This window comes from Capra hircus, chromosome 5 (genome assembly GCF_001704415.2).
Source record: "Capra hircus breed San Clemente chromosome 5, ASM170441v1, whole genome shotgun sequence".
Taxonomy (NCBI): Eukaryota; Metazoa; Chordata; class Mammalia; order Artiodactyla; family Bovidae; genus Capra; species Capra hircus.
In genome coordinates, this window is record NC_030812.1 from 95653061 (window position 1) to 95674343 (window position 21283).

The 21283-nt window shown below is 43.7% G+C and overlaps 1 protein-coding gene across 1 annotated transcript; it reads right to left on the reverse strand.

Annotated features, from left to right (window-relative positions):
- DDX47 (DEAD-box helicase 47) lies at positions 3075 to 16595 on the reverse strand. Its single transcript, XM_005680814.3, has 12 exons — positions 16478 to 16595; positions 15199 to 15292; positions 12869 to 13057; positions 12544 to 12615; positions 12197 to 12315; positions 10428 to 10499; positions 10186 to 10302; positions 9511 to 9657; positions 8651 to 8788; positions 6937 to 7007; positions 6231 to 6360; positions 3075 to 4048 (listed from the first exon to the last, which is right to left on the reverse strand). Exons 1-12 carry the CDS (start codon positions 16568 to 16570, stop codon positions 3917 to 3919), a joined length of 1374 nt encoding a protein of 457 aa, XP_005680871.1. The 5' UTR covers positions 16571 to 16595; the 3' UTR covers positions 3075 to 3916.

Genomic DNA, 21283 nt, shown 5'->3' on the forward strand with positions numbered 1-21283 from the left:
AATCACTGGACCACCAGGGAAGTCCTTCATCACATTTTTGAAGGACTGAGAAAATAATAATCTAGCTGAGTCTAGATCCCTCCCAGCAACTTCTAGAATCCTCTCAGACTGCCCTTAAATTCCAGAGAGCCTGGAATTCTGGGCCCACTTTAAGCTTAGAACCGCCTACTTGGGTGAAACATCAGCACTGGGATCCTATGCTGTTGTTCAGCTTCTAAGTTGTGTCTGACTCTTTGTGACACCATGGACTGCTGCACACCAGGCTTCCCTGTCCTTCACTATCTGCTGGAGTTTGCTCAAACTCATGTCCATTGAATCAGTGATGCCATTCAGCAATCTCATCCTCTGTCGCCCCTTCTCCTCCTGCCCTTAATCTTTCCCAGCATCAGAATCTTTTCCAATGAGTCGGCTCTTCACATCAGGTGGCCAAAATATTGGCACTTCAGCCTCAGCATCAGTACTTCAATGAACATTCAGGGTTGATCTCCTTGCTGTCCAAGGGACTTTCAAGAGTCTTCTCCAGCACCACTATTTGAAAGCATCAATTCTTCAGCACTCAGCCTTCTTTATGGTCCAACTCTCACATCCATACATGACTGCTGGGAAAAGCATAGCCTATGTTTGGGATCCTAAGACCCTTCCCTTCATAAGGTAAAGATACTTTCCTCATTTCACTTTGGCTCAGCACAGAGGAAGGAAGTAAAACCAGGTTGGTTAGTATCATGAAATCATGATACAATGAATACTGTATAAAGTGGCTCTATGATTCAGATGAGAAATAAGGGAGAATTTTCTCTGGGGCAGCATCACTGACTACTGCAAGATAATCCCTCTAAGTCATATAAGTTAGGTGTGGGAATTGATTGCAACTGGGAGGTGGAGGAAGATGGTTGATTATTTTAAAGCCTTCCGTGTCCTAAATCAGGAAAGCAGAACTAAGAAATTACACCAAGATGGAACTAGAAGAAAGGCTAGAGACCTCGTTCCCCACTTCTAAAACTAGACCTTTGAGCCCTTGACTGCAAAAACAATTTACATTTAAGAGGATATCATTGTAAATTTCTGTACTTCTAGCCATCCTACCATTTCTGAAGACTTGTGTGCATGCAGACTCAGTAGTATCTGACTGTGCAACTCCATGGACTATAGCCCGCCCGGCTCCTCTGTCCAGGAGTTTTCCCAGGCAAGAATACTGGAGTGGTAGCCATTCCCTCCTCCAGGGGATCTTCCTGACCCTGGGATCAAACCCACGTCTCCTGCACTGTCAGGCGGATTTTTACCACTGAGCCACTGGGGAAGCTACTTCCTGTCTTTTCTCCACTTTCTTTGTAATTAACTCTATCTACCAGTTGTACTCCACAACACAATCTTAAACCCACCCCCAAAATGTAGCAGTCCAGAAAGACAGTCAACTGGGTTGAAGCGTCTCCCCAAAATCCATGTCTACATGGAATGCCAGAATGTGACCTTATTTGAAACTAGGATCTTTGTAAATATAATGAGTCAAGACAAGGTCATACTGGAGTAGGGTGTGACCTAAATCCCCAATGCTGGGAAAGATTGAGAGCAAGAGAAGTGGGTGACAGAGGATGAGATGATTGGATGGCATCAACGACTCAATGGACAGTTTGAGCAAGCTCCGAGAGATAGTGAGGGACAGGGAAGCCTAGTGTGCTGCAGTTCATGCGGTCACAAAGAGTCAGATACAACTCAGCAACTAAAAACAACTCAACTCAACCACTGCATCTTTACAAGAAGCCCACGTAAAAAGCACAGACACGCAGAAGGGAGGGTTATGTGAAGACAGGAACAGAGACTGGAGCTGTTTTCACAAGCCAAGGACCACCAGCAACCACCAGAAGCTAGAAGAGGCAAGGACAGACCCTTCTCGGGAGGTTTCAGATGCAACATAGGCCTGGTGACACCTTGATCCTGGACTTCTAGGTTACAGAACTGTGATCCAACAAACTGCTTTCTTTTAAGCCCCACTCTGTGGTACTTTGTTACATGTACACTGTACTCTGTGACCCCATGGACTGCAGCCCAGTAGGCTTCTCTGTCCATGGAATCCTCCAGGCAAAAACACTGGAGTAGGTTGCCATTTTCTTCTCCAGGGAATCTTCCCAACCCAGGGGTTGAACCTGGGTCTCCTGCATTGCAGGCGCAGTCTTTATTGTCTGAGCCACCAGGGAAACTCACTGTTACAAGAGCCCCAGGAGACTCAAGACTTCACAATCTTGCCTTGGCGGACAAGGAGCATGAAGAACAGCTTGATTAGTGATACAAACCCAGTTTCGTCATCATTTGCACCTGGATCACATTCATTTCTGTGCCTGCTGCCCTTCACAAGGATATCTCTACTCGTTCTGTCTGAGACTCTAGTTTATGGTCTGGACCCACCAATATGCCTGAAGACACATCATCCACCTTTCTTCCCTTAGTGGCCCATCTTCCCAACCTAGCAAAGCATACTCTAAAGTACTTCAGAGAAAGCAGCTAAGCTTTAGGTTTCTACCCTTTTCAGTCTCTGCAGAAATATGCATGTACCTGAGGGATCCACAGACCCTAGGTTTGGGATCCTATTTAAAAAGTTCAGATTTCTTCAGAATAATTAGTCTCTTCTTATGCACCACCCACAAAGTGAAGTTGCTCAGTCGTGTCTGACTCTTTGTGACCCCATGGACTATAGCCTGTCAGGTTGCTTCATCCATGGGATTTTCAAAGCAAGAATACTGGAGTGGGTTGCCATTTCCTTTTCCAGGGGATCTTACTGACCCAGGGATCAAACCTGAGTCTCCATCACTGTAGGCAGACTCTTTACCATCTAAGCTACCTGGGAATCCCACCACCCGCAACCTGATTCAAATTCAGCATGCTTCTAAAGTCTTCCACTGAGTTGAAATAGCAATCATCCATTGGCTTCTATCCACTGGCTCAGAGGGAGACAGAGCTACCATTATCTAAGCTGCTCTGGAGAGTCCCAACAGGAAATACACTAATGGAGAATTAGCCCCCAGTGGTGGGCACCCCACCCACCATATTTACAAAGATCTTCCTGCAATCCATGGTCCACATTTGATTCCCACAGAGAATTTTACTGACATCTACTTTTCACTTCTTACTAAACACTTCAAGAAACACAACATGCACTTTCCATTAAAATGTACATGGAAGACTTCCCTGGTGGCACAGTGGGTTAGGAATCTGCCTGCCAATGCAGGGGACACAGGTTTGATCCCTGGTCCGGGAAGATTCCACATGCCTTGGAGCAACTAAGCCCATGTGCCACAACTACTGAGCCCGTGAGGTGAAACTACTGAAGCTGGGCACCTCGAGCCAGTGCCCCCCGACAGGCAAGGCCACTGCAACGAGAAAGCTGTGCACTGCAATGAAGAGCAGTCCATGCTAGCCGCAACCAGAGGAAGTCCACCCACAGCAGTCTCCTTCTATGAAGTCTTTAACACAAAAAGGTCTTGACGGAGTCTGAATTTTTTTTATAATAATATTTAAATTTATGATTTCCCATTCAGAGTCATGAAACACAAGCTGAGACTGCTTAGTACCGCTGTTTTTAGATATAAACATCCCTTTCCTCTACAATTACAGGCTGAGGGCTTCGTTAGCCCAGTCCTTGACTAGCGGCTGAAAAAGGCACAGGTCTGTGTGAAGGGACAGGAGAGCACGTGCTCCTCATGTCAGGAACCAGGAACCACAGTGGAAGGCCAGTCCGAGTCTCGACATCAGCACTGTGACAACGTCCCACAGCAACAACTCTCGAACACTCGGAAAGGGCCCGGTACTGTAGGAGCCGGGCCGTCTGGACGCAACGCTGGCAGACTGGCCTGAGGAAGAGGTCCCGTTCTCTCCAATCCTCTCCACAGAGCAGAAGGCAGAAACCAACTCTTTATAAAAGCGATTAATGGCCTTTCCGTTTCTTCATTTTTCCTCCAGCCACCTTGTTCCTGACACCGATCGCACCCTCCGTGTCATCATTGTCCCCAGTATCCTCCCGTGAGCGCTTCTTCTTCTCTCCGTGCTCCCTTAACTCCTGCAACAAACAGAAAGGATGGGGTTGATCGTGAACTACTGTCACTGAGGGTAACACATCCTGGTCTCCGCTCCATCAAATCAAACCCTCGGCTTCCCTGGCGGTCCAGTGGCTAAGAGTCCCTGCTTCCAGTGCAGGGGGCTCGGTTGGATCCCTGGTCAGGGAACTATTAAAAGACCTCACACACTGCAACTAAGAAACCTGGTGTAGCTGGCAAGCTAGATAAATAAAATCTTGATAAATTAGAGAATTCATTTATTTTAAACAAAAAAAAAACACCCTAAGTAATTTCCTAACATCTCACATTAGCAAAGAAATAAAACCAAAATTCCAGTATACAAAACTGTTAATCTAACTAGTCATCAAAGATAAAAAAATAAAAACAGGAAGCTACCATTTTCATATGGCAGACTAGCAAAGATTTGAGAGAATGGTAATACCTAGAACTGGTCAGGGCAGGGGGGAGGCACAGACACTATCCCATATACAATGTCACATACATTGTGTAAGCTGCTATAGCTTTCTTGGAGAGCAACTGGGCATTCTGTATGAATTTGAACTGTGTATTCTCCACTCAACAATTGATTCCACTTCTAGGAATTTATTCTAAGGAAACAAGTGTGCAAAGCTGTACAAGGTAGGATACTCAACACAAGTTATTAACTAAAAGATATAAAACTGGGAAAAGCATGAACACATATCAATGGAAAGCATGTTACATATTCATAACAGAATCATTAAGAAGGGATGGCATGAGAATTTTAAGATGCTAGCTTCTAAGGTAACAGTCTCTAAAACCTACAAGTGGTACTGTTTTTAAAAAACTGAATTCATCCTCCTCGGCTACTAATTGTCTAGAACACATAATCTGACTTCCCTTGCCAATTCAGAAGGTAGTGAAGGAACTTTCAGTGACTCTAAGAAATTAGTCCTGATGCTATGTTTAGGCAAGTTTGGTAACTGAATCAAATGAGTGCTAACATGCAGCCTAGATGAAGATTTTTGAATAGAGTTTAAAATGTGAAAGAAAAAGAAAAAAAAACGTGATCACATGAATCTAGATTAGCTGAAACAGAAAAAACAATACACATTTAGATAAAGTCATATACAAACTGGATAAAGTCTCATTATAGCTAAAGAAACACAGCCAAATGTAATCAATTGTTTTCTGTGGGGGGGGGGTGGCTTATGTGTTTCACTATTTTAATCCTTTCTGTATTTTCTAAAAAATGTTTTCCAACACACATCAAATTTTTTATAAACAAAAACACCAAGACTTCCATGTGGGCAGAAAAACAAGCCCATACCTCAGCTACTCAGAAAGCGCCCCATGCACTAAGTCTCTTCACCCCTCAGAGCAGCACTCCTGGGCTAATAGGGCGCTGGCAAGCATTCTCCTCTAGACCATTCTGTCTCCACTGCTCCCCCTATAGCTGCTCTCAGGAACTACACTGTCCACCCCGGCTTAGATGCTCATAAACCCTGTCTCCAAGGTAACTACTATTCCTCATCTACAGGTGAGGGACTGACTGTGAGAGGTCAGACACCTTGTCCAGACTCACAGCTCACAGCTGCGTCTTCTCATCTCAAGTTCAAAGGTTTTCCTGCCTCACTGTTCCTGCCACCACGAACAGTGGCTGGGAATGAACGTAGTCACTGTGATCAGACTGAGTCCAAACCCTGATTTGACCATTCAGTTACAGGGTCAAAAGCAAACTGCCTGCATCTCTATGTTTTAGTATACTCATCTTACACTTGGAATAAAATAATGCCATTCATTGAGGATTAACACGATAAAGTGTCTTGGATGCAGTTAAGTTGCATAGAAGCTGGTGAGAAAAGGCATTGTCGGGGCTTCCCTGGTGGCTCCACGGTGAAGAAACTGCCTGCCAGCGCAGGAGACATGGTTTCGATCCTGGTCCGGGAAGATCCCACAAGTTTCAGAGCAACTAACTAACCCCCTGTGCCACAACTACTGAACCTGTGTTCTGGAGTCCATGTATCACAACTACTGAGGCTCGTGCACCACAGAGCCGATGCTCAGCAGCAAGAGAAGCCGCCACAATGAGAAGCCCTCGCATCGCAACCAGAGAGTAGCCTCGGCTCGCTGCAACTAGAGAAAGCCTGTGCAACGATGAAAACCCAGCACAGCCAGAAATAAACAAACGAATGAGTTGCGTACCATTCGGGCAAATCTCTGGGCCTCAGTGACACGTTCCGTCAGCATCATGACCTCGTCGTCCTGGGTTGGAAAGACAGGCAGTTTCTTCCCAATCAAGTGCTCTATGCGCTGGAAGAGCTCCACGTCATACCTGAGGAAGGAAAGTTGACAAGGCTCTGGCTGGCTGACAACATACACATCCGTCTGTCCATCCGAAAACGATGATGCAACAGGAGCCACGGTTTTCAGTAATGTCAAACTTATTATTCCTTTTCAGAACATTGATTAAATGGAATCTGCTGTGCAGAGCCCAGCAGAAAACCACCCACCACATCCCTGACTCCCGAAAAGCCTAGGACATGTGGCAGTTTGCTCCTTTAAAAACAAAATCAGAAGAACGGTTATTGTAATATGGTGAGCTGAGGCAACGGTCACTGTTCTCTGGCTCCAGACGTTAAAAGAAAGAACAGGGTTTTGGTGTATGCGCTTTTATACACCAAGTACTCCGCTACACACATGCGGTATATGCTCTTTACATATACGTCTTCAGTCTTCATTAAAACCTTGCAAGGTTGGTATTGCTATTTCCATTTTACAAATGATGAAGGTGGGATGAGGAAGGCTTAGTGCCTATTACAGTAAAAGGTGAAGTCAGGTTCCAAGTGAGTTGGCCCCAGGGTTCTGCTTCTTTCTCTACATTGCTCTGCCCTGAAGTCGGGTCACTTACTGCGTGACAAAGGTAATAGCCTTTCCAGAGCGCCCAGCTCGAGCCGTCCGACCTACTCGATGGATGTAATCCTGAAACACAATGGGCAAGTAACTCTGAGTCAGCTGGAATATGAATTAAAAACTGTGTATGTAAAGTGTTCCTGCCAACCTTTGAAAGAAAACAGATCTGTCCTGGAACGTGGAGAAACAGACTGGCAATCCATTGAAATTTATCTGCCTCACTTTTAAAATTCTCCTCACAGCACAAAACTGAACCCCCCCCCTTTTCCTTTCTTTATAGAAAGATGAATCCACGAAGCACTTCTCCACGGACACAGTCACAGATAGAGGAAAACAGCCTGGGTCTACAGGTAGACCTGGGTCACAGCTCTGCTTCCCCCCATCCCAACCAACGACACAACTGTCTGCAAGTCCCAGAACCTCTCTGAACCATGGTTTCTGCCTATAAGACGGGCACAAACACACTGTCAAACTCAGGGTCACTGTGAAAATCCTATGCAAGAGCACCTTGCCTACAGCAGTTTAATACAAAGTCGAGACACACTGGTTGTTCTCAGCTGGGGGCAGTTTTGTCCTCCCCAGGAAGCATCTATGAGCTGTCTGGAAATATACCTGGTGGCCACAGTCACCTGTGGGTAGGGGCCAGGAATGCTAAGCATCCTACAATGCAGAGGACAGCCACACAACAGAGAACTCCTGGCCTGAGGTGTTAATGGTGCCCAGGCTGCAGAACCCTGGGATGGCTGAGGACCACAAGCTGCCATTCTCATCGGTTAGACCACCAGAGGTCAGCATGTGGTGCATCTGCTCCTCTGATGGTGAGCACCTTGCCCCTCTCCTGGGTTCCTTCCTTCACGTTCACTGACATCACGTCCACAGGCATGTGCAAGATGAGGAGAATGAACAGATCAAGAGTTTCCCAATTTCTGATACTTAACTAACCAAGGACACACACACACACAAACACATACACACCCCAACACTGTAACTAAAGGAAGACAACAAGCATTAAGAAATACACTTCGGGGGCTGCCCTGATGGCTCAGATGATAAAAGAAATACACTTTGGATACAACGGACTATTATTCAGCCACATTAATGAATGACACCTTCCTGTTTGTGACAACACTGGCTAGACCTTGAAGGTATTCGACTCAGTAAAATAAGTTACAGGCAAATACAGAGATCTCACTTATACGTGAAATCTAACAACAACAAAAAACTGAGCTCACAGATACGGAAAACAGGTTTGATGGTGGCCAGAGGCAGGATGGGTGTTTGTAAAATGGGTGAAAGAGGTCAAAAGGTACAAATTTCAGTTATAAAATAAGTAAGTCATGGGGATGTAATGCACAACTTGCGGACAAGAGTTAAAAACACGGTACTGCACATTTGAAAGTTGCTAAGGGAAAATATCTTAGAAGTTCTCATCAAAAGAAAAAAAAAGTGCAAGTATGAATGGTGACAGATGCTACCTGGACTTTTGTGGCCATTTTGCAATATATACAAATACTGAATCATCACATTTTATACCTAAACTAATACAGTGTTACATGTCAATTACACCTCAATTCAAAAAAAAAAAGAAAAGAAAGCGGGGAGAGAGAATTAGAGAGGAAGAAAGGAAAGGAGATGGGAAGGAGAAAGGAAAAGAAAGAGAAAGAAACGAAAAATATTTTGGGTGAGAAAATCAGGTCAGCAATAAGACTCACCTTGGAATGGGTAGGAATGTCAAAGTTAACCACTACATCCACATGGGGTATGTCCAAACCGCGGCTTGCAACATCAGTTGCTAGAAGAATGGAACGAGCCTTTGCCTTAAATTTATTAAGGGATCCCAGGCGCTTGCTCTGAAACAATGAAAAGAAATGGAAAGAATTTCCATCTTGAAAATCTAAGGAATCTTGGAAATCCAAGACACACAAACTAGACACATTAAATAGATACAAGAACCAAGAAAGAAAGTTTTAAAATGATGTTTCCCCTTCAGTCTAACTGGGCTTCACAAGTCAAAAGGAAACATGAAAGCAAAAAAAAAAAAAAAAAAGGTCTAAGACTAAAACTAGAAAATACTAACATAAAACATTGTCAAACATGACAGAAAGGTAACTGGGAAATAATTTACCACAAGGGCTGAACAAATCGGGCTTCCCAGGTGGTGCTAGTGGTAAGGAACCTGCCTGCCAACGCAGGAGATGTAAGAGACCTCCTCCAGGACCCCTGGCATGGCAACCCATTCCAGTACTCTTGCCTGGAGAATCCCACCAACAGAGGAGTTGGAAGGCTACCATCCATGGGGTAACACAGAGTCTGACACAGCTGAAGCAACTTAGCACGCACACAGGCTGAATAAATCAACTCTGCAGCTTCCATACCAGACAACCACGTGTGGAATATTCTAACTGGAGCCTCCTGCTATCCTGAAAGGAGGAAGCAGCATTGACAGCAACACTTTAAAGACCGTAACACCAGGACAACTCCGGAAAGACGCATTGGTGTCACATGCTGCTACTGCAGAAACCTCCTGCCGTGAGGTTTATCTTTCTCACTAATGATGCTGAAGAATAGTTACCTGACTCATCTGTCCGTGGAGGGGAATGGCGGTGAATCCAAGATTTCGGAGTAGCAGAGCTGTCCTCTGAGTGTTGTTACAGGTGCTGCAGAATATCATAAAGGAGTTCCCAGCCAACTCGTTCAGAATATAAACCAGGTAGGTATCCTAAGTCACAAAGCCAAAACAATATATGTAACTGAACCTGGAAGAAAGTCAGAGTCCTGGGCATACAAACTACATAAAAGACTAAGCCTCTAGCTGCTTCTCAATTACCCAGACCCTCAGCTGGCAGCCCTGCGCCCCTTCATCAGCTTTATCATTATCATCTCTGGGAACCATGAGTAACACACACAGCCTGACACCAAGCATAAGGCAATCTGGGCTCAGCAAGCACGCAAAGCCCTTACATCAGAAGTCAAGACTAGGGTCCACTGCCCACAAAAAAGCCACATAATAAGCAGACCAAAGAAAAACTACCTCAAGGATGGGGTTAGGAAGGGATTATATCACGACTTCATTACTCTGGTTTAATACATTGTGAATTCCCGGAATGCTCCGCGTTATCAGTGATATATGTAAACACGGCATGAGCTCTAAAACAAACAGCACGTAGCTAATCAAGAGCTGACACTTTCAGACACTGTGGTGAAGGAGGGGAGGGAGAGGCAGGAATGATCAGAGCAAACACTCTACCTTGAACTTGGAAGGAATGAAAAGATAATACTGCTGCAACTTCTCAACCGTCTGGTACTTGGAGGAGACGGCGCATTTCACAGGGTTCTTTAGCGCCGCTCGCTGAAGTTTTTGCACCTGGAGAAAGGACACCTAGATTAGTACGTTGACTCCTAAGTCCTCGGTTTTTATTCTTGTTACCAGGACTGTTTCTACTTATCAGTTCTTATAAAGAAGAAAAGAGAAGTCCTAGAAAAGTTCACCTTCTTGGTCATCGTAGCAGAGAAGAGAAACGTTTTCCGATCTCGGGGAATCACTTTGAGGATCTTGTCAACCTAAGGCAGAAAGAGCAAAGGATACCAACATGACATTTACACTGGAAACGTGCAAATGTATTTTGTGAAGGAGATAAGGGATCACAAACTAAATACATCACAGTGGGGATCTGGGAACTCAAACCTTTGATTCAATTCAGCTAAAACTTACTGAATATATACTATCAGGTAGCACACCTGATGCTATAAAAAATAATGCTAATCAGAGAAAAGAACATTTTAAATCAGTACAGTATAGCTAATCTAAGAGAAAAGGAAAGAATAAGCATTAATCAACTAAGTAAGTTATAAAGAACTTCTTATCAGAGAAAAGATAGAAAAGGTTGAAATCAAATGAAATGGAAAAGAAAATCTGGTTTTGATATTTCTTATCTCTAAAATCAAAGTCAGACTACATATAATATATAGGCTTTTTGCCCAACTATTTGTTTTTTAATTGAAGTACAGTTGATTTACACCGTTTCAAGTGGACAGCAAAGTGATTCACATATATATACTCTTTTTCAGATTTTTTTCCACTATGTGTATGTGTGGGTGTGTGTTATTCATGTGTCTGACTCTTTGTGGCCCCATAGACTGTAGCCTGCCAGGCTCCTCTGTCCATAGAATTCTCCAGGCAAAAATACTGGAGTAGGTTGCCATTCCCCTGTACAGGGGATCTTCCCAACACAGGGATCAAACTCATGTTTCCTACATTGCAGGCAGATTCTTTATTGTCTGAACCACCAGGGAAGCCCCCCCAGCACAGGTTATTACAAAATACTGAATACCATTCCATGTGCTATCCCGTAGGTCCTATTGTTTGCTTTATATATAATAGTCTGTATATGTTAATCCTAAATTCCTAATCTATCTCCCCTTCAAAAGTCAGACTATATACTAAAGAGGATGCTGAGACTATTTACAATAGCCTGAGGGATAAAGCGGTGGTACATTATACAATATAATAGTACTCAGACATTAAAAATGAAACAATGCCATCTGGAACAACACGGACAGACCTAGAGATTATTATCCTAAGTGAAGTCAGACAAAGACAAATATCCTATGACATCACTTACATGTGGAATCTAAAAAACAGTACAAATTAACTTATTTATGAAACAGATTCACAGACATAGAAAACAAACTTAAGGTTACCAAGAGGAAGCGGGGGAGATAAATTAATAGTTTGGGATTGGCAGATGCAAAATACTGTGTATAAAGTAAATAAACAACAAGGTCCTATTATATAGGACAGGGAACTATTTTCAATATCTTGTAAGAAACTATAATGGAACAGAATGGGGAAAAGAACATATACACACACATATTCCCACATAGATATCTGTGTAACTGGATCACTTTGCTATATACCAGAAACGCTGTGAATCAATAACGCTTCAATTTCAAAATTAATTAAATTTAAAAGCAACAAGGATATCTTGTACCAGCACAGGGACACAGAGTCATTATTCTGTAATAATCTTAAATGGAGTATATGGAGCATAATCTACAAAAATCCTGAAGCACTACGTTGTACTCCTAAAAGCAATATAATATTGTAAATCAACCATCTTCCAATAAAAAAGAAAAACAGCAGATATGTTAAATTAACTGACAATGCTAAGTGCTCCAAAAAGCAAGTGAGCTATGAATCAGACTTTGAAACGGGGCACCTGAGAAGTTCTAAGAGGACGAAAGATGTAAGAGCTCACCTCTGTCTCAAAATCCATATTCAAGATTCGGTCTGCTTCATCCATGACCAAGTACTTGAGGGCTCTTAAGTTGAAACCTTTCGTATTTTCCAAGTGGTCAATCAGTCGGCCAGGAGTTGCTAACAAGAAAGGTTGAGGACATGTTTAAGAAAAAGGACAGAAAGGGAGTGACCTCCCCCTCCTAATCAGAATTCCAGAAATGAAAAAAAAAAAAAAAAAAAACATTAAACAGGGTTACAGACAGTCACTCTTCGAACACTTTCCGCACAAATAAATTACACATAGCATCAGTATATTTTTCTGAAATTCATTCTCACCAGCACCTTTTACCGGTGTCAATTACTCACCTATCACTACATGTGGTTTTTTGGCCAGGGCCAGAGATTGGGACATTGAATCAATTCCACCTACAATGACAGCTACAGAAATAAAAAGAATATTAAAAAGAGATCCTTAATTTTGTTTCCATAATGCAGTGGACATCTTTTAAAGCCAATGCCAGATTTCCACTTTCATTTATCTTCCCTTACAACAACAACTTTCCGCAAAGCTAAAATACCCAGTCAGCTCTTTAGGCCAGTGAACTTATATCAACACTTCCTTTCATTCCCTTTCACATTCATGCTCAACCTGTGAAGAAACTGTGAAGAGTCCTTTCCTCCCAACACTTACCACACTGCACCCCAATAGAAGACCCCAGGGCTTCAAACTGCTCTGAGATCTGAAAAGCCAGCTCCCGAGTAGGGGTGAGAACTAAGGCAAACAGACGCTGGGGTGTCTCCAGCAATGCGTTGAGAATGGGCAGAGCAAAGGCGCCGGTTTTCCCAGAGCCAGTTTCTGCCAGCCCAATGATATCACGACCTAGAAGACAAAGCATATCCATAATAGCAGAGAAATGCTCTCTGCACCATTCCCATATTGGTGGAAATATAACTAAATGCTGGGCACAACACAGACCATGAATAAACATTTGATGAATTGAGGGGAGGAGGAGGTTGATCAGACAGAAGACATGGTCTCTGTGCTGAATAAGCTCAAAATCCAGAGGCAAAATACACAATACATAATAATATGATAGGTCCCTGTAGGACAGGGTGCAAAAGGAAGGAGTAACTTACTGCTTGGAGGAGTCAGGAAAGGCTAACAGAGGTGACAAGCAAATTAAATCTGGAGGTCAGCAAAGAAAGGACAGTCTTGTGTGAGGAAAGAGGCTTTAAAGAACACAGAATGAGTAAGGAGAGGGAAAAATACAACATAGCCAGAACACAGAAGTCAAAGGGGAAAAGGGGGAAGAATGAGGAAACCCACAGCCATGCTAAGGAGTTTGGATGTCTCCCTTTAAGATTGAGGAACTGAAAAAAAAAAAAAAAGACTGAGGAACTGAAGGATTTTAGGCAGGGAATATCATGACCTTTAAGTATCAACACTCTTTAAGACTTCCCTGGTGACTCAGATGGTAAAGAAGCTGCCTGCAATATGGGAGAGCTGGGTTCGATCCCTGGGTTGGGAAGATCCCCTGGAGAAGGAAATGGCAACCCACTCCAGTACTCCTGCCTGGAAAAATCCCATGGACAGAGGAGCCTGGTGGGCTACAGTCCAGGGGTCACAAATTGTCCAACACGACTGAGCGACTAACACATGACATGACATGACTCGAAGATAAACCCCAGGCCTGATGGCATAAGGAGAAACCAAGGAGCTTAACAGTAATCACTGTCTGTACTGCTCCTTCTGAGGGAAGAATGCCAGAAGTAATTCCATAAGAATGGTCTATTATTGCCAGTCAAGCCATAACTGAGAAGATTTGGCAATTAATTCCCAAGCCAAAACCACTGTCTCTAAGTTTGCTATAGCCCCCAAGGCAGCAATCTTTGGCCAGGGCCAGAGGCTGGGACACTGAATCAATGTCCCAGCACCAGGGAGAAAGGTTTCCTTCAAGTAATGATCGCCACACTTGATTGCTAAGGATTCCTCACCTAGAAATTTTCCCTGACGCAACTTGAACGTGATGCTCTTCCTTACACTCTAAAGTGACCTCAAGGGTCAAAATGGGGATCCCACAGGAAAATGAGACCTCAGTGAGGATTTGAGGGGAGTTATGATGGTAGCCTGAACAGAGGCCAGGTGAAGTGAGAGACAGAGAGTAACAAAACAAAAATGAACAGTCACTGTAAATCAACTACATTTCAATAAAATAAAAATAAAAGACAGAAAGTAATGAAAGAAAATCCGACTGGCACAGAGGTTTCTACCTGGGGAAACTCAAAGGCCATAAACTGAGATACAGGTGACAGAGAAATTAGTTCTGGTGAGAAAAATAAAGACTCTGGTTTGGATACAGGGAACTTGAGATTTCTGCAGTAAGCCTGGAAAGAAGTATCCAAAAACCAGTTGGACAAACTTATTTGGAGTTCATCCAAAAAAATATGGGCTAGAAATACAGACGTAGCAGGTAAGAGCATCGGACCAGTGGTGCTCCCCCAGGGGCCGACACATCAGAGTAAACCATGAAGTTTTATATCTATATATGCCTAGGTCCCACACCTGGAAATTCCAATTCAGAAGGTCTAGGCTGGAGCCCAGAAATCACTAGAGTTTTAAAAGATCCACAGGTGATTCTAATGAGCACTGGCTGAAACTCACTGATGCAGACAGCATTAAAGCTTCAGGACTGGATGAGAGTAGAGTTTTACAGTGAGGGTAAAAAAGGATGAAGATAGAATTAACACTGCAAGGCAAAGGAAAAGAACCAGAAGAAACTGAGAAAGAAATGCTGGAAAGACAAAAGCCAACAAACCACCCTGCAGAAAGTAAGCTCATTAACACCGCAGAATTACTTTTTAAAAAGGCAAAAAGCCACAAACTTTTTATCTTTACTGACCATACTTTATTTCACTTGAAGTAGGCAAAGCAATAGCTCTCAAACGTGGTTAAGTATTTAACTGAGTATGAGAAACTTTACACTGAACCTGAAACAGACCACATACTCAATTTCAACCTACCTTGTAAGGCCAAAGGAATAGCTTCAATCTGGATCTTTGTGGGCTTTGTCCACCCCAACTGGTCACAAGCTTCACACAACACATCTGTCACACCCTTAGAATTCAGAAAAACACAGTTTAGCAAAGAACAACACACTCGCCTCCCACACAACTAAAGGACTGTTAGGGCAGCCTTGCTGGTGACACGTGCATCTTTGGATCATTTTGATTCAAAAGGTATTTATTGCAGATGGTGACTGCAGCCATGAAATTAAAAGACGCTTACTCCTTGGAAGAAAAGTTATAACTAACCTAGACAGCATATTAAAAAGCAGAGACATTACTTTGCCAACAAAGGTACATCTAGTCAAAGCTATGGTTTTTCCAGCGATCATGTATGGATGTGAGAGTTGGACTATAAAGAAAGCTGAGAGCCAAAGAATCGATGCTCTTGAACTGTGGTGTTGGAGAAGACTCTTGAGAGTCCCTTGGACTGCAAGGAGATCCAATCAGTCCATCCTAAAGGAAATCAGTCCTGAATACTCACTGGAAGAACTGATACTGAAGCTGAAACGCCAATACGTTGGCCACCTGATGCAAAGAACTGATTCATTGGAAAAGACCCTCATGCTGGGAAAGATTGAAGGCGGGAGGAGAAGCAGACGACATGAGTCTGAGTAGACACCGGGAGTTGGTGATGGACAGGGAAGCCTGGCATGCTGCAATCCATGGGGTCGCAATGAGTCGGACACCACGGAGCGACTGAACTGAACCGACTTAGTCTTCTCCTTAACTTTGAGTACTGGGACAGTAACTCAAGGCTGTCATCACTCTACACTCACCAGGGACCAAGACAAGTTCTTTACGTGGGTTACTTCATTTAATCTTCACAGTTCTATGAGATACTTCGCATAATCCTCAATTTACAGAGGTGGAAGGTCAGGCACCGAGATAACTTGCAACTAGTTATGGGTCAGAATTCAAACCCGACTCATCAAATCCTAAACCCAAATAGGATAGGTCGCACTGGACAATATCCTGCACAAACACAGCGTTGCCCCCCCCCCCAAGTGGGGCTGAAATGGGCAAATGGGGCTCCAGGGCCCGGCCTCCCTCCCACCACCCAAACTCGGAGTTGAGGGTGGGCCCTCGTCCCGAACCTGAGCCTCGGGTACCCCGGGGGAAACCTGAGCTAGGCCCCGGCTGCTTCCGCACACCACAGGCCTGATGGAAGGCAACCGGACTCTGCCCGCGCCTGGCGCCGGAGGAACAAAGGGAAGCTGGCATCATCCACTCTTACCAGGTCTTTAAATGTTTTCGTTTCTTCCACCTCCACCGCCGTCTGGGGCGCATCCATGCTTTCCCGGGAATCGTGCTCCACGGAGGCCGCCATGCCGTCCGCGAACTCCGGAAGTGGGTCGGCGGACGCAGGATTCTGGGAAATGTAGTTTTAGCTCTCTCCAGCTGCGGCGGTGTGTTGTGGGCGCCCCGCTGCGGGTTTGCCCGGGACTTTGCACCAGCCGGCCTGGCAGGCGGGGCTTCGCGAACAGGTACATATTAAAAAAAAAAAGGGGGGGGGGGATGAATATAAACGTTAGAACTTGTGGAACTGAGCCAAAAGCAGGACTTGATGACCAGGGTCTGCCCTCCTTTTGTTTTTCAGTCGCTAGGTCATGTCTGACTCTCCGCGACCCCGTGGACTGCAGCCTGCCAGGTTACTCTGTCCATGGGATTTTCCAGGCAAGAATACTGGAGTGGGTTGCGATTCCCTTCTCCAGGGGCTCTTCTGGACCCAGGGATTGAACCCAGGTCTCCCGCGTTGCAGGCAGCTGGACTTCCCTGATAGCTCAATTGGTAAAGAATCCGCCTGCAATCCAGGAGACCCCGGTTGGAATCCTGGGTGGGGAAGGTCTGCTGGAGAAGGGATAGGCTACCCACTCGATTATTCTTGGCCTTCTCTTGTGGCTCAGCTGATAAAGAATCTGCTGGCAACGCGGGAGACTTGGGTTCGATCCTTGGGTTGGGAAGATCCCCTGGAGAAGCAAATGGCAATCCACTCCAGTTGTCTTGCCTGGAAAATCCCATGGACGGGGGAGCCTAGTAGGCTACAGCCCGTGGGGTCACAAAGAGTCGGACACGTCTGAGCAACTTCACTTTCATTTTCACTCACTCCAGTATTCTGGCCTGGAGAATTCCACGGACTGTATAGTCCATGGGATCACAAAGAGTCGGACAGGCTTTCATTTGACTCTGTGCTAAATAAATCCTGTATCTGGTGTTTACCCTTACAACACTCTTCCCCTTATAGTTCTTCTCTTTACATATCAGAAAGAAGGCAGCAGAGACACCGAAATGCCAGATTCAATTACTGGGTTACTGATGCCAGCCTATGACTGTCATTGAAACAATGCAAGAGGAAGAAGTCAAGATCCTAATACCCTTGTTCCCCATTGCCAACTCCTGACCGGGAGCCCTCCTCTTATAGAAGCTCTAGACTCCTCATGGAGGGGGGCACAGTTTTTGAGACAAGAATCTACTGTGTTCCCCTCTCCGCTGGCTGAGAATTAAAGCCACCTTTCTATTTCTTCCAAATTCTGTCTTTGTATTTTTTTATTCGGCTTCGACGGGCAGAGAAGGCCTAGATTTTGGCCGGCAACACTCCTCCTATTATGAAAAAAACAAAATCCACCTGAGTATGAGACAGGCTAGGACCTGGGACCTGGGACCCTTTGCTGCAGTGCTGACACCTTCGTTTGTTGAAGAAGAGACTTTCAGAAACATCATTTTCCATGATCACAAGCAACTTTTCCCAGCACAGAATTCCTCTGCCATACAGACTTTTCTGTAAAAGCAAAAAGAGAAGGATTTACTTTGCTTCCCTGAGGCTTATGCTCTGATTTCACATAGGAGAATGGAATGGAATTAAAAGTTCTGGGAGAAGGTGGAAGACCGGATTGGAAAGTTCAAGACAGCAGAGCAAAGAGGCCTGGAAAGGGGACCCAGATGGAAATGATTGAGAGGACTGTATATAATACAGGGTCTAAAGTTATCCAAGTTTTGTTAAAATGTGTTACAGAAACAACAACAACAAAAATCACACAAGATTTCTGGGGCTCTTGTTCAGTTGCTAAGTTGCGTCAGACTATTTTCGACCTCATCAACTGCAACACACTAGGCTTCCCTGTCCTTCAATATCTTCCAGAGTTTGCTCAAGCTCATGTTCATTGAGTCAGTGATTCTAACCACCTCATCGTCTTCCACCTCGTTCTACTCTTGCTTTCAATCCTTCCCGGCATCAGGGTCTTCTCTGGGGCTCCTCTAAAGGGAAACGGTTTCAAATCAACAAGCTGCTATTATCATAGCAAATTCTGCCCACTTTACCCAAGGGAAAAGCGCTTCTATGTGTTATTTTTTTTTAACTTTTTAGTTTGTATTGGAGTATAGCTGATTAACAATGTTGTGATAGTTTCAGGTGGACAACTAAGGGATTCAGCCATACATATGCATGTACACTTCTGTGTGTTCTTGGATAATTCAGACTTGGGCTCTTTTTCAAACTTCCTCTGGTGCCAACACCCACCTTGATGACAGAGTTCATGCCAGATCAACAGGGTGAGCACAGGCGGGTCCAATCAAGAGGACTGTGGGCTTTTGACTATTCCTACTACATTCTGGTCATGGAATTAATAGAGGTCCGTTCTAGTAACTGAACCGTGTCATATCCTGTACTTTCAGAACAATGAGAAACGTTAAAGAGGAAATCCAAATAAACACTCAGAATAAGGAGCAAAGCAGCCCTGAAACAATACACTGGCTCCAGGAGGAGAGGTCAAAGTGACTGACCCCACCTCCATTCCCCCGGAGAGGTTTTTTCTTTGCTTTCAATTTTTTTTGTTGAAGTACAGATAGCTTACAATCTTGGGTTAGTTTCAAGTATACAACAAAGTGATTCAGTTTTATATGCATATATATATATATTCATTTTTAGATTCTTTTCCATTGTAGGTTATTATAAGATATTGACTCTAGCTCCCCATGCCATACAGTAGATCCTTGTTGTTTATCCTGTTTTATACATAGCAGCATGTATATGGTTTTTTTTTTTAATTGGAGGGAAACTGCTTTACAATGTATGTTGGTTTCTGCCATACAACAACTTGAATCAGTCATCATTATACACAAACACACACATATATATATATCCCCTCTCTCTTGAACCTCTATTTCCTGCCCACCCGCTTCCCACCCCTCTAGGTCACCACAGAGCACCAGGCTGAGTTTTCTGTGTTACACACAGCAGCTTCCCTCTAGCTATCTGTTTTACACATGATAGTATATATACGTCAATGCTACCTACTCAATTCATCCCACCCTCTCCTTCCCCTGTATCTGTAAATCCTACAGTCCTAATTTATCCCTCTCCCTCCGAAAGGTTTTCCAGGCCTTTCCTCTACACACACAAAAATACATATTGAAAACTATAGTTTATGGCTGCATTAACATAAACATGTTAATATTATATATTAAAATATTTTCTTTGTCTTAAAAGTTATCTTTTTCATTTGATATTTTAAAAGAAATGAAACCTTTATGTGGGCCTCTAAAAGTATACTGGGCTCCCAGGCACGGCCACTCCTGCACCTGGTGGATAAGGGAAGGGTGTGGGGACCACAGGGAAGCCTTCAACAGGCCAGTGACATGGGCTGCTGCAGGGTAAGAGCTTGTGAGGATAGAGGTGGCTCCTGGACCAAAGTAACACAAGCTTTTCATTCAAACAAGAATCTGTTCTTAATCAGTTTCTGCTCAAGCTCTTCCCAGGAGCTACATACCCTGTAGTCTATTTTGGAGAAAGCTCCCTCTAACACAGTGCTCTATTCTCATCAGGAAGCTAGCAATGCAAAATTTAATCTTTCAAAAAGTTATCTTTAACTTATGAATTCTTCTTCTTTTTTTCTTTTTTTTAATTTTTTGGCTGTCCCAGGCATCTTGAAGAATCTTAGTTCACAGGCCGGGGATCAAACCCATGCCTCATGGAGTGGAAGCGTAGAGTTCTAACTACTGGGCCCTCAGGGGAGTCCCCATAACTTATGAATTCTATAATTCTGTTATGGATATGTATGTCCAAGGGAAGAAAGGACACTACTGATGTAATAATGAGGACAGAGAGAGAAGATTTCAGCCTCCATGGAATTGATAAAAAGATGACATATAAAATACTTTGTTATCTAAGCAAGTTGTGTTTAGAGAAAAAAAAAAAGATAACTAGTCCTGGTTATTTATTTCTTACCTTCTTCTTTTTGCCTATAGTTTAAAAAGTTTTTTAAGATATAGAAAATCTGTATGTTTCTTTCTTTATGTTTAATAAACATTCTCAAACACTATGGCAGACCGTGGACCACACACTAGGAACTGGAAGTAAGCATGAAATTTATACTCCAGTGAGGGGGTACATTCTATGTTTTAAATAACAAAAGTAAGTAAATAAATAAATCTTCACAATCAAGCAGGAAGAACAGAAACAAAAGAAGGAATCAAAAGTGAGATGCATGGTTAAAAGGGGAAAAGCAAGATACTACAGCAATATATGATGGGATGAACTGGCCTTCCTCTGCGAAGCAGGGACATTCTCCCCTTAGAAGGGACTTTTAAACTGGAATTTGGAAGATGAGCATCATTGACTGGCTGTGTAGGGTGCAGAGAGTTGTTTACAGGCAGAAAGAATCTTCCAGGCTAAGCTTTGCAGTGGAGAAAAATCAAATGAAACTTACAGAGATTATAATATGATGATTTATGATGATGATGGAGGTATATGTGGGGACCTGAATATTTAGGGCCTTATTTCCCTGGTGCCTCAGACAGTAAAGAATCTGCCTGCAGTGCAGGAGACCTGGGTTTGATCCCTGGGTTGGGAGGATCCCCTGGAGAAGAGCATGGCTGCCCACTCCAGTATTCTTGTTACTGAGTCCAAACTCTATCTGCTCACCACACAATGGGCCAATGAATCCTAGAGACCAGAGTTTGAGGCAAGGAAGAGACTTTAATCAGGGAACCAGCTGACTGAGAAGATGGCAGGCTAGTGCCTCAAAATTACCATCTTGTTGGGATC

Coding starts and splice junctions, on each gene's coding strand:
- DDX47 (XM_005680814.3), bottom strand. CDS start 16,570: ATGGCGGCCTCCGTGGAGCACGATTCCCGGGAAAGCATGGATGCGCCC. Junction 8,789..9,510: donor TCCACGGACAGATGAGTCAG/GTAACTATTCTT, acceptor TCATTGTTTCAG/AGCAAGCGCCTGGGATCCCT. Junction 7,008..8,650: donor ACATTCCTACCCATTCCAAG/GTGAGTCTTATT, acceptor ATTGTGTTTCAG/GATTACATCCATCGAGTAGG.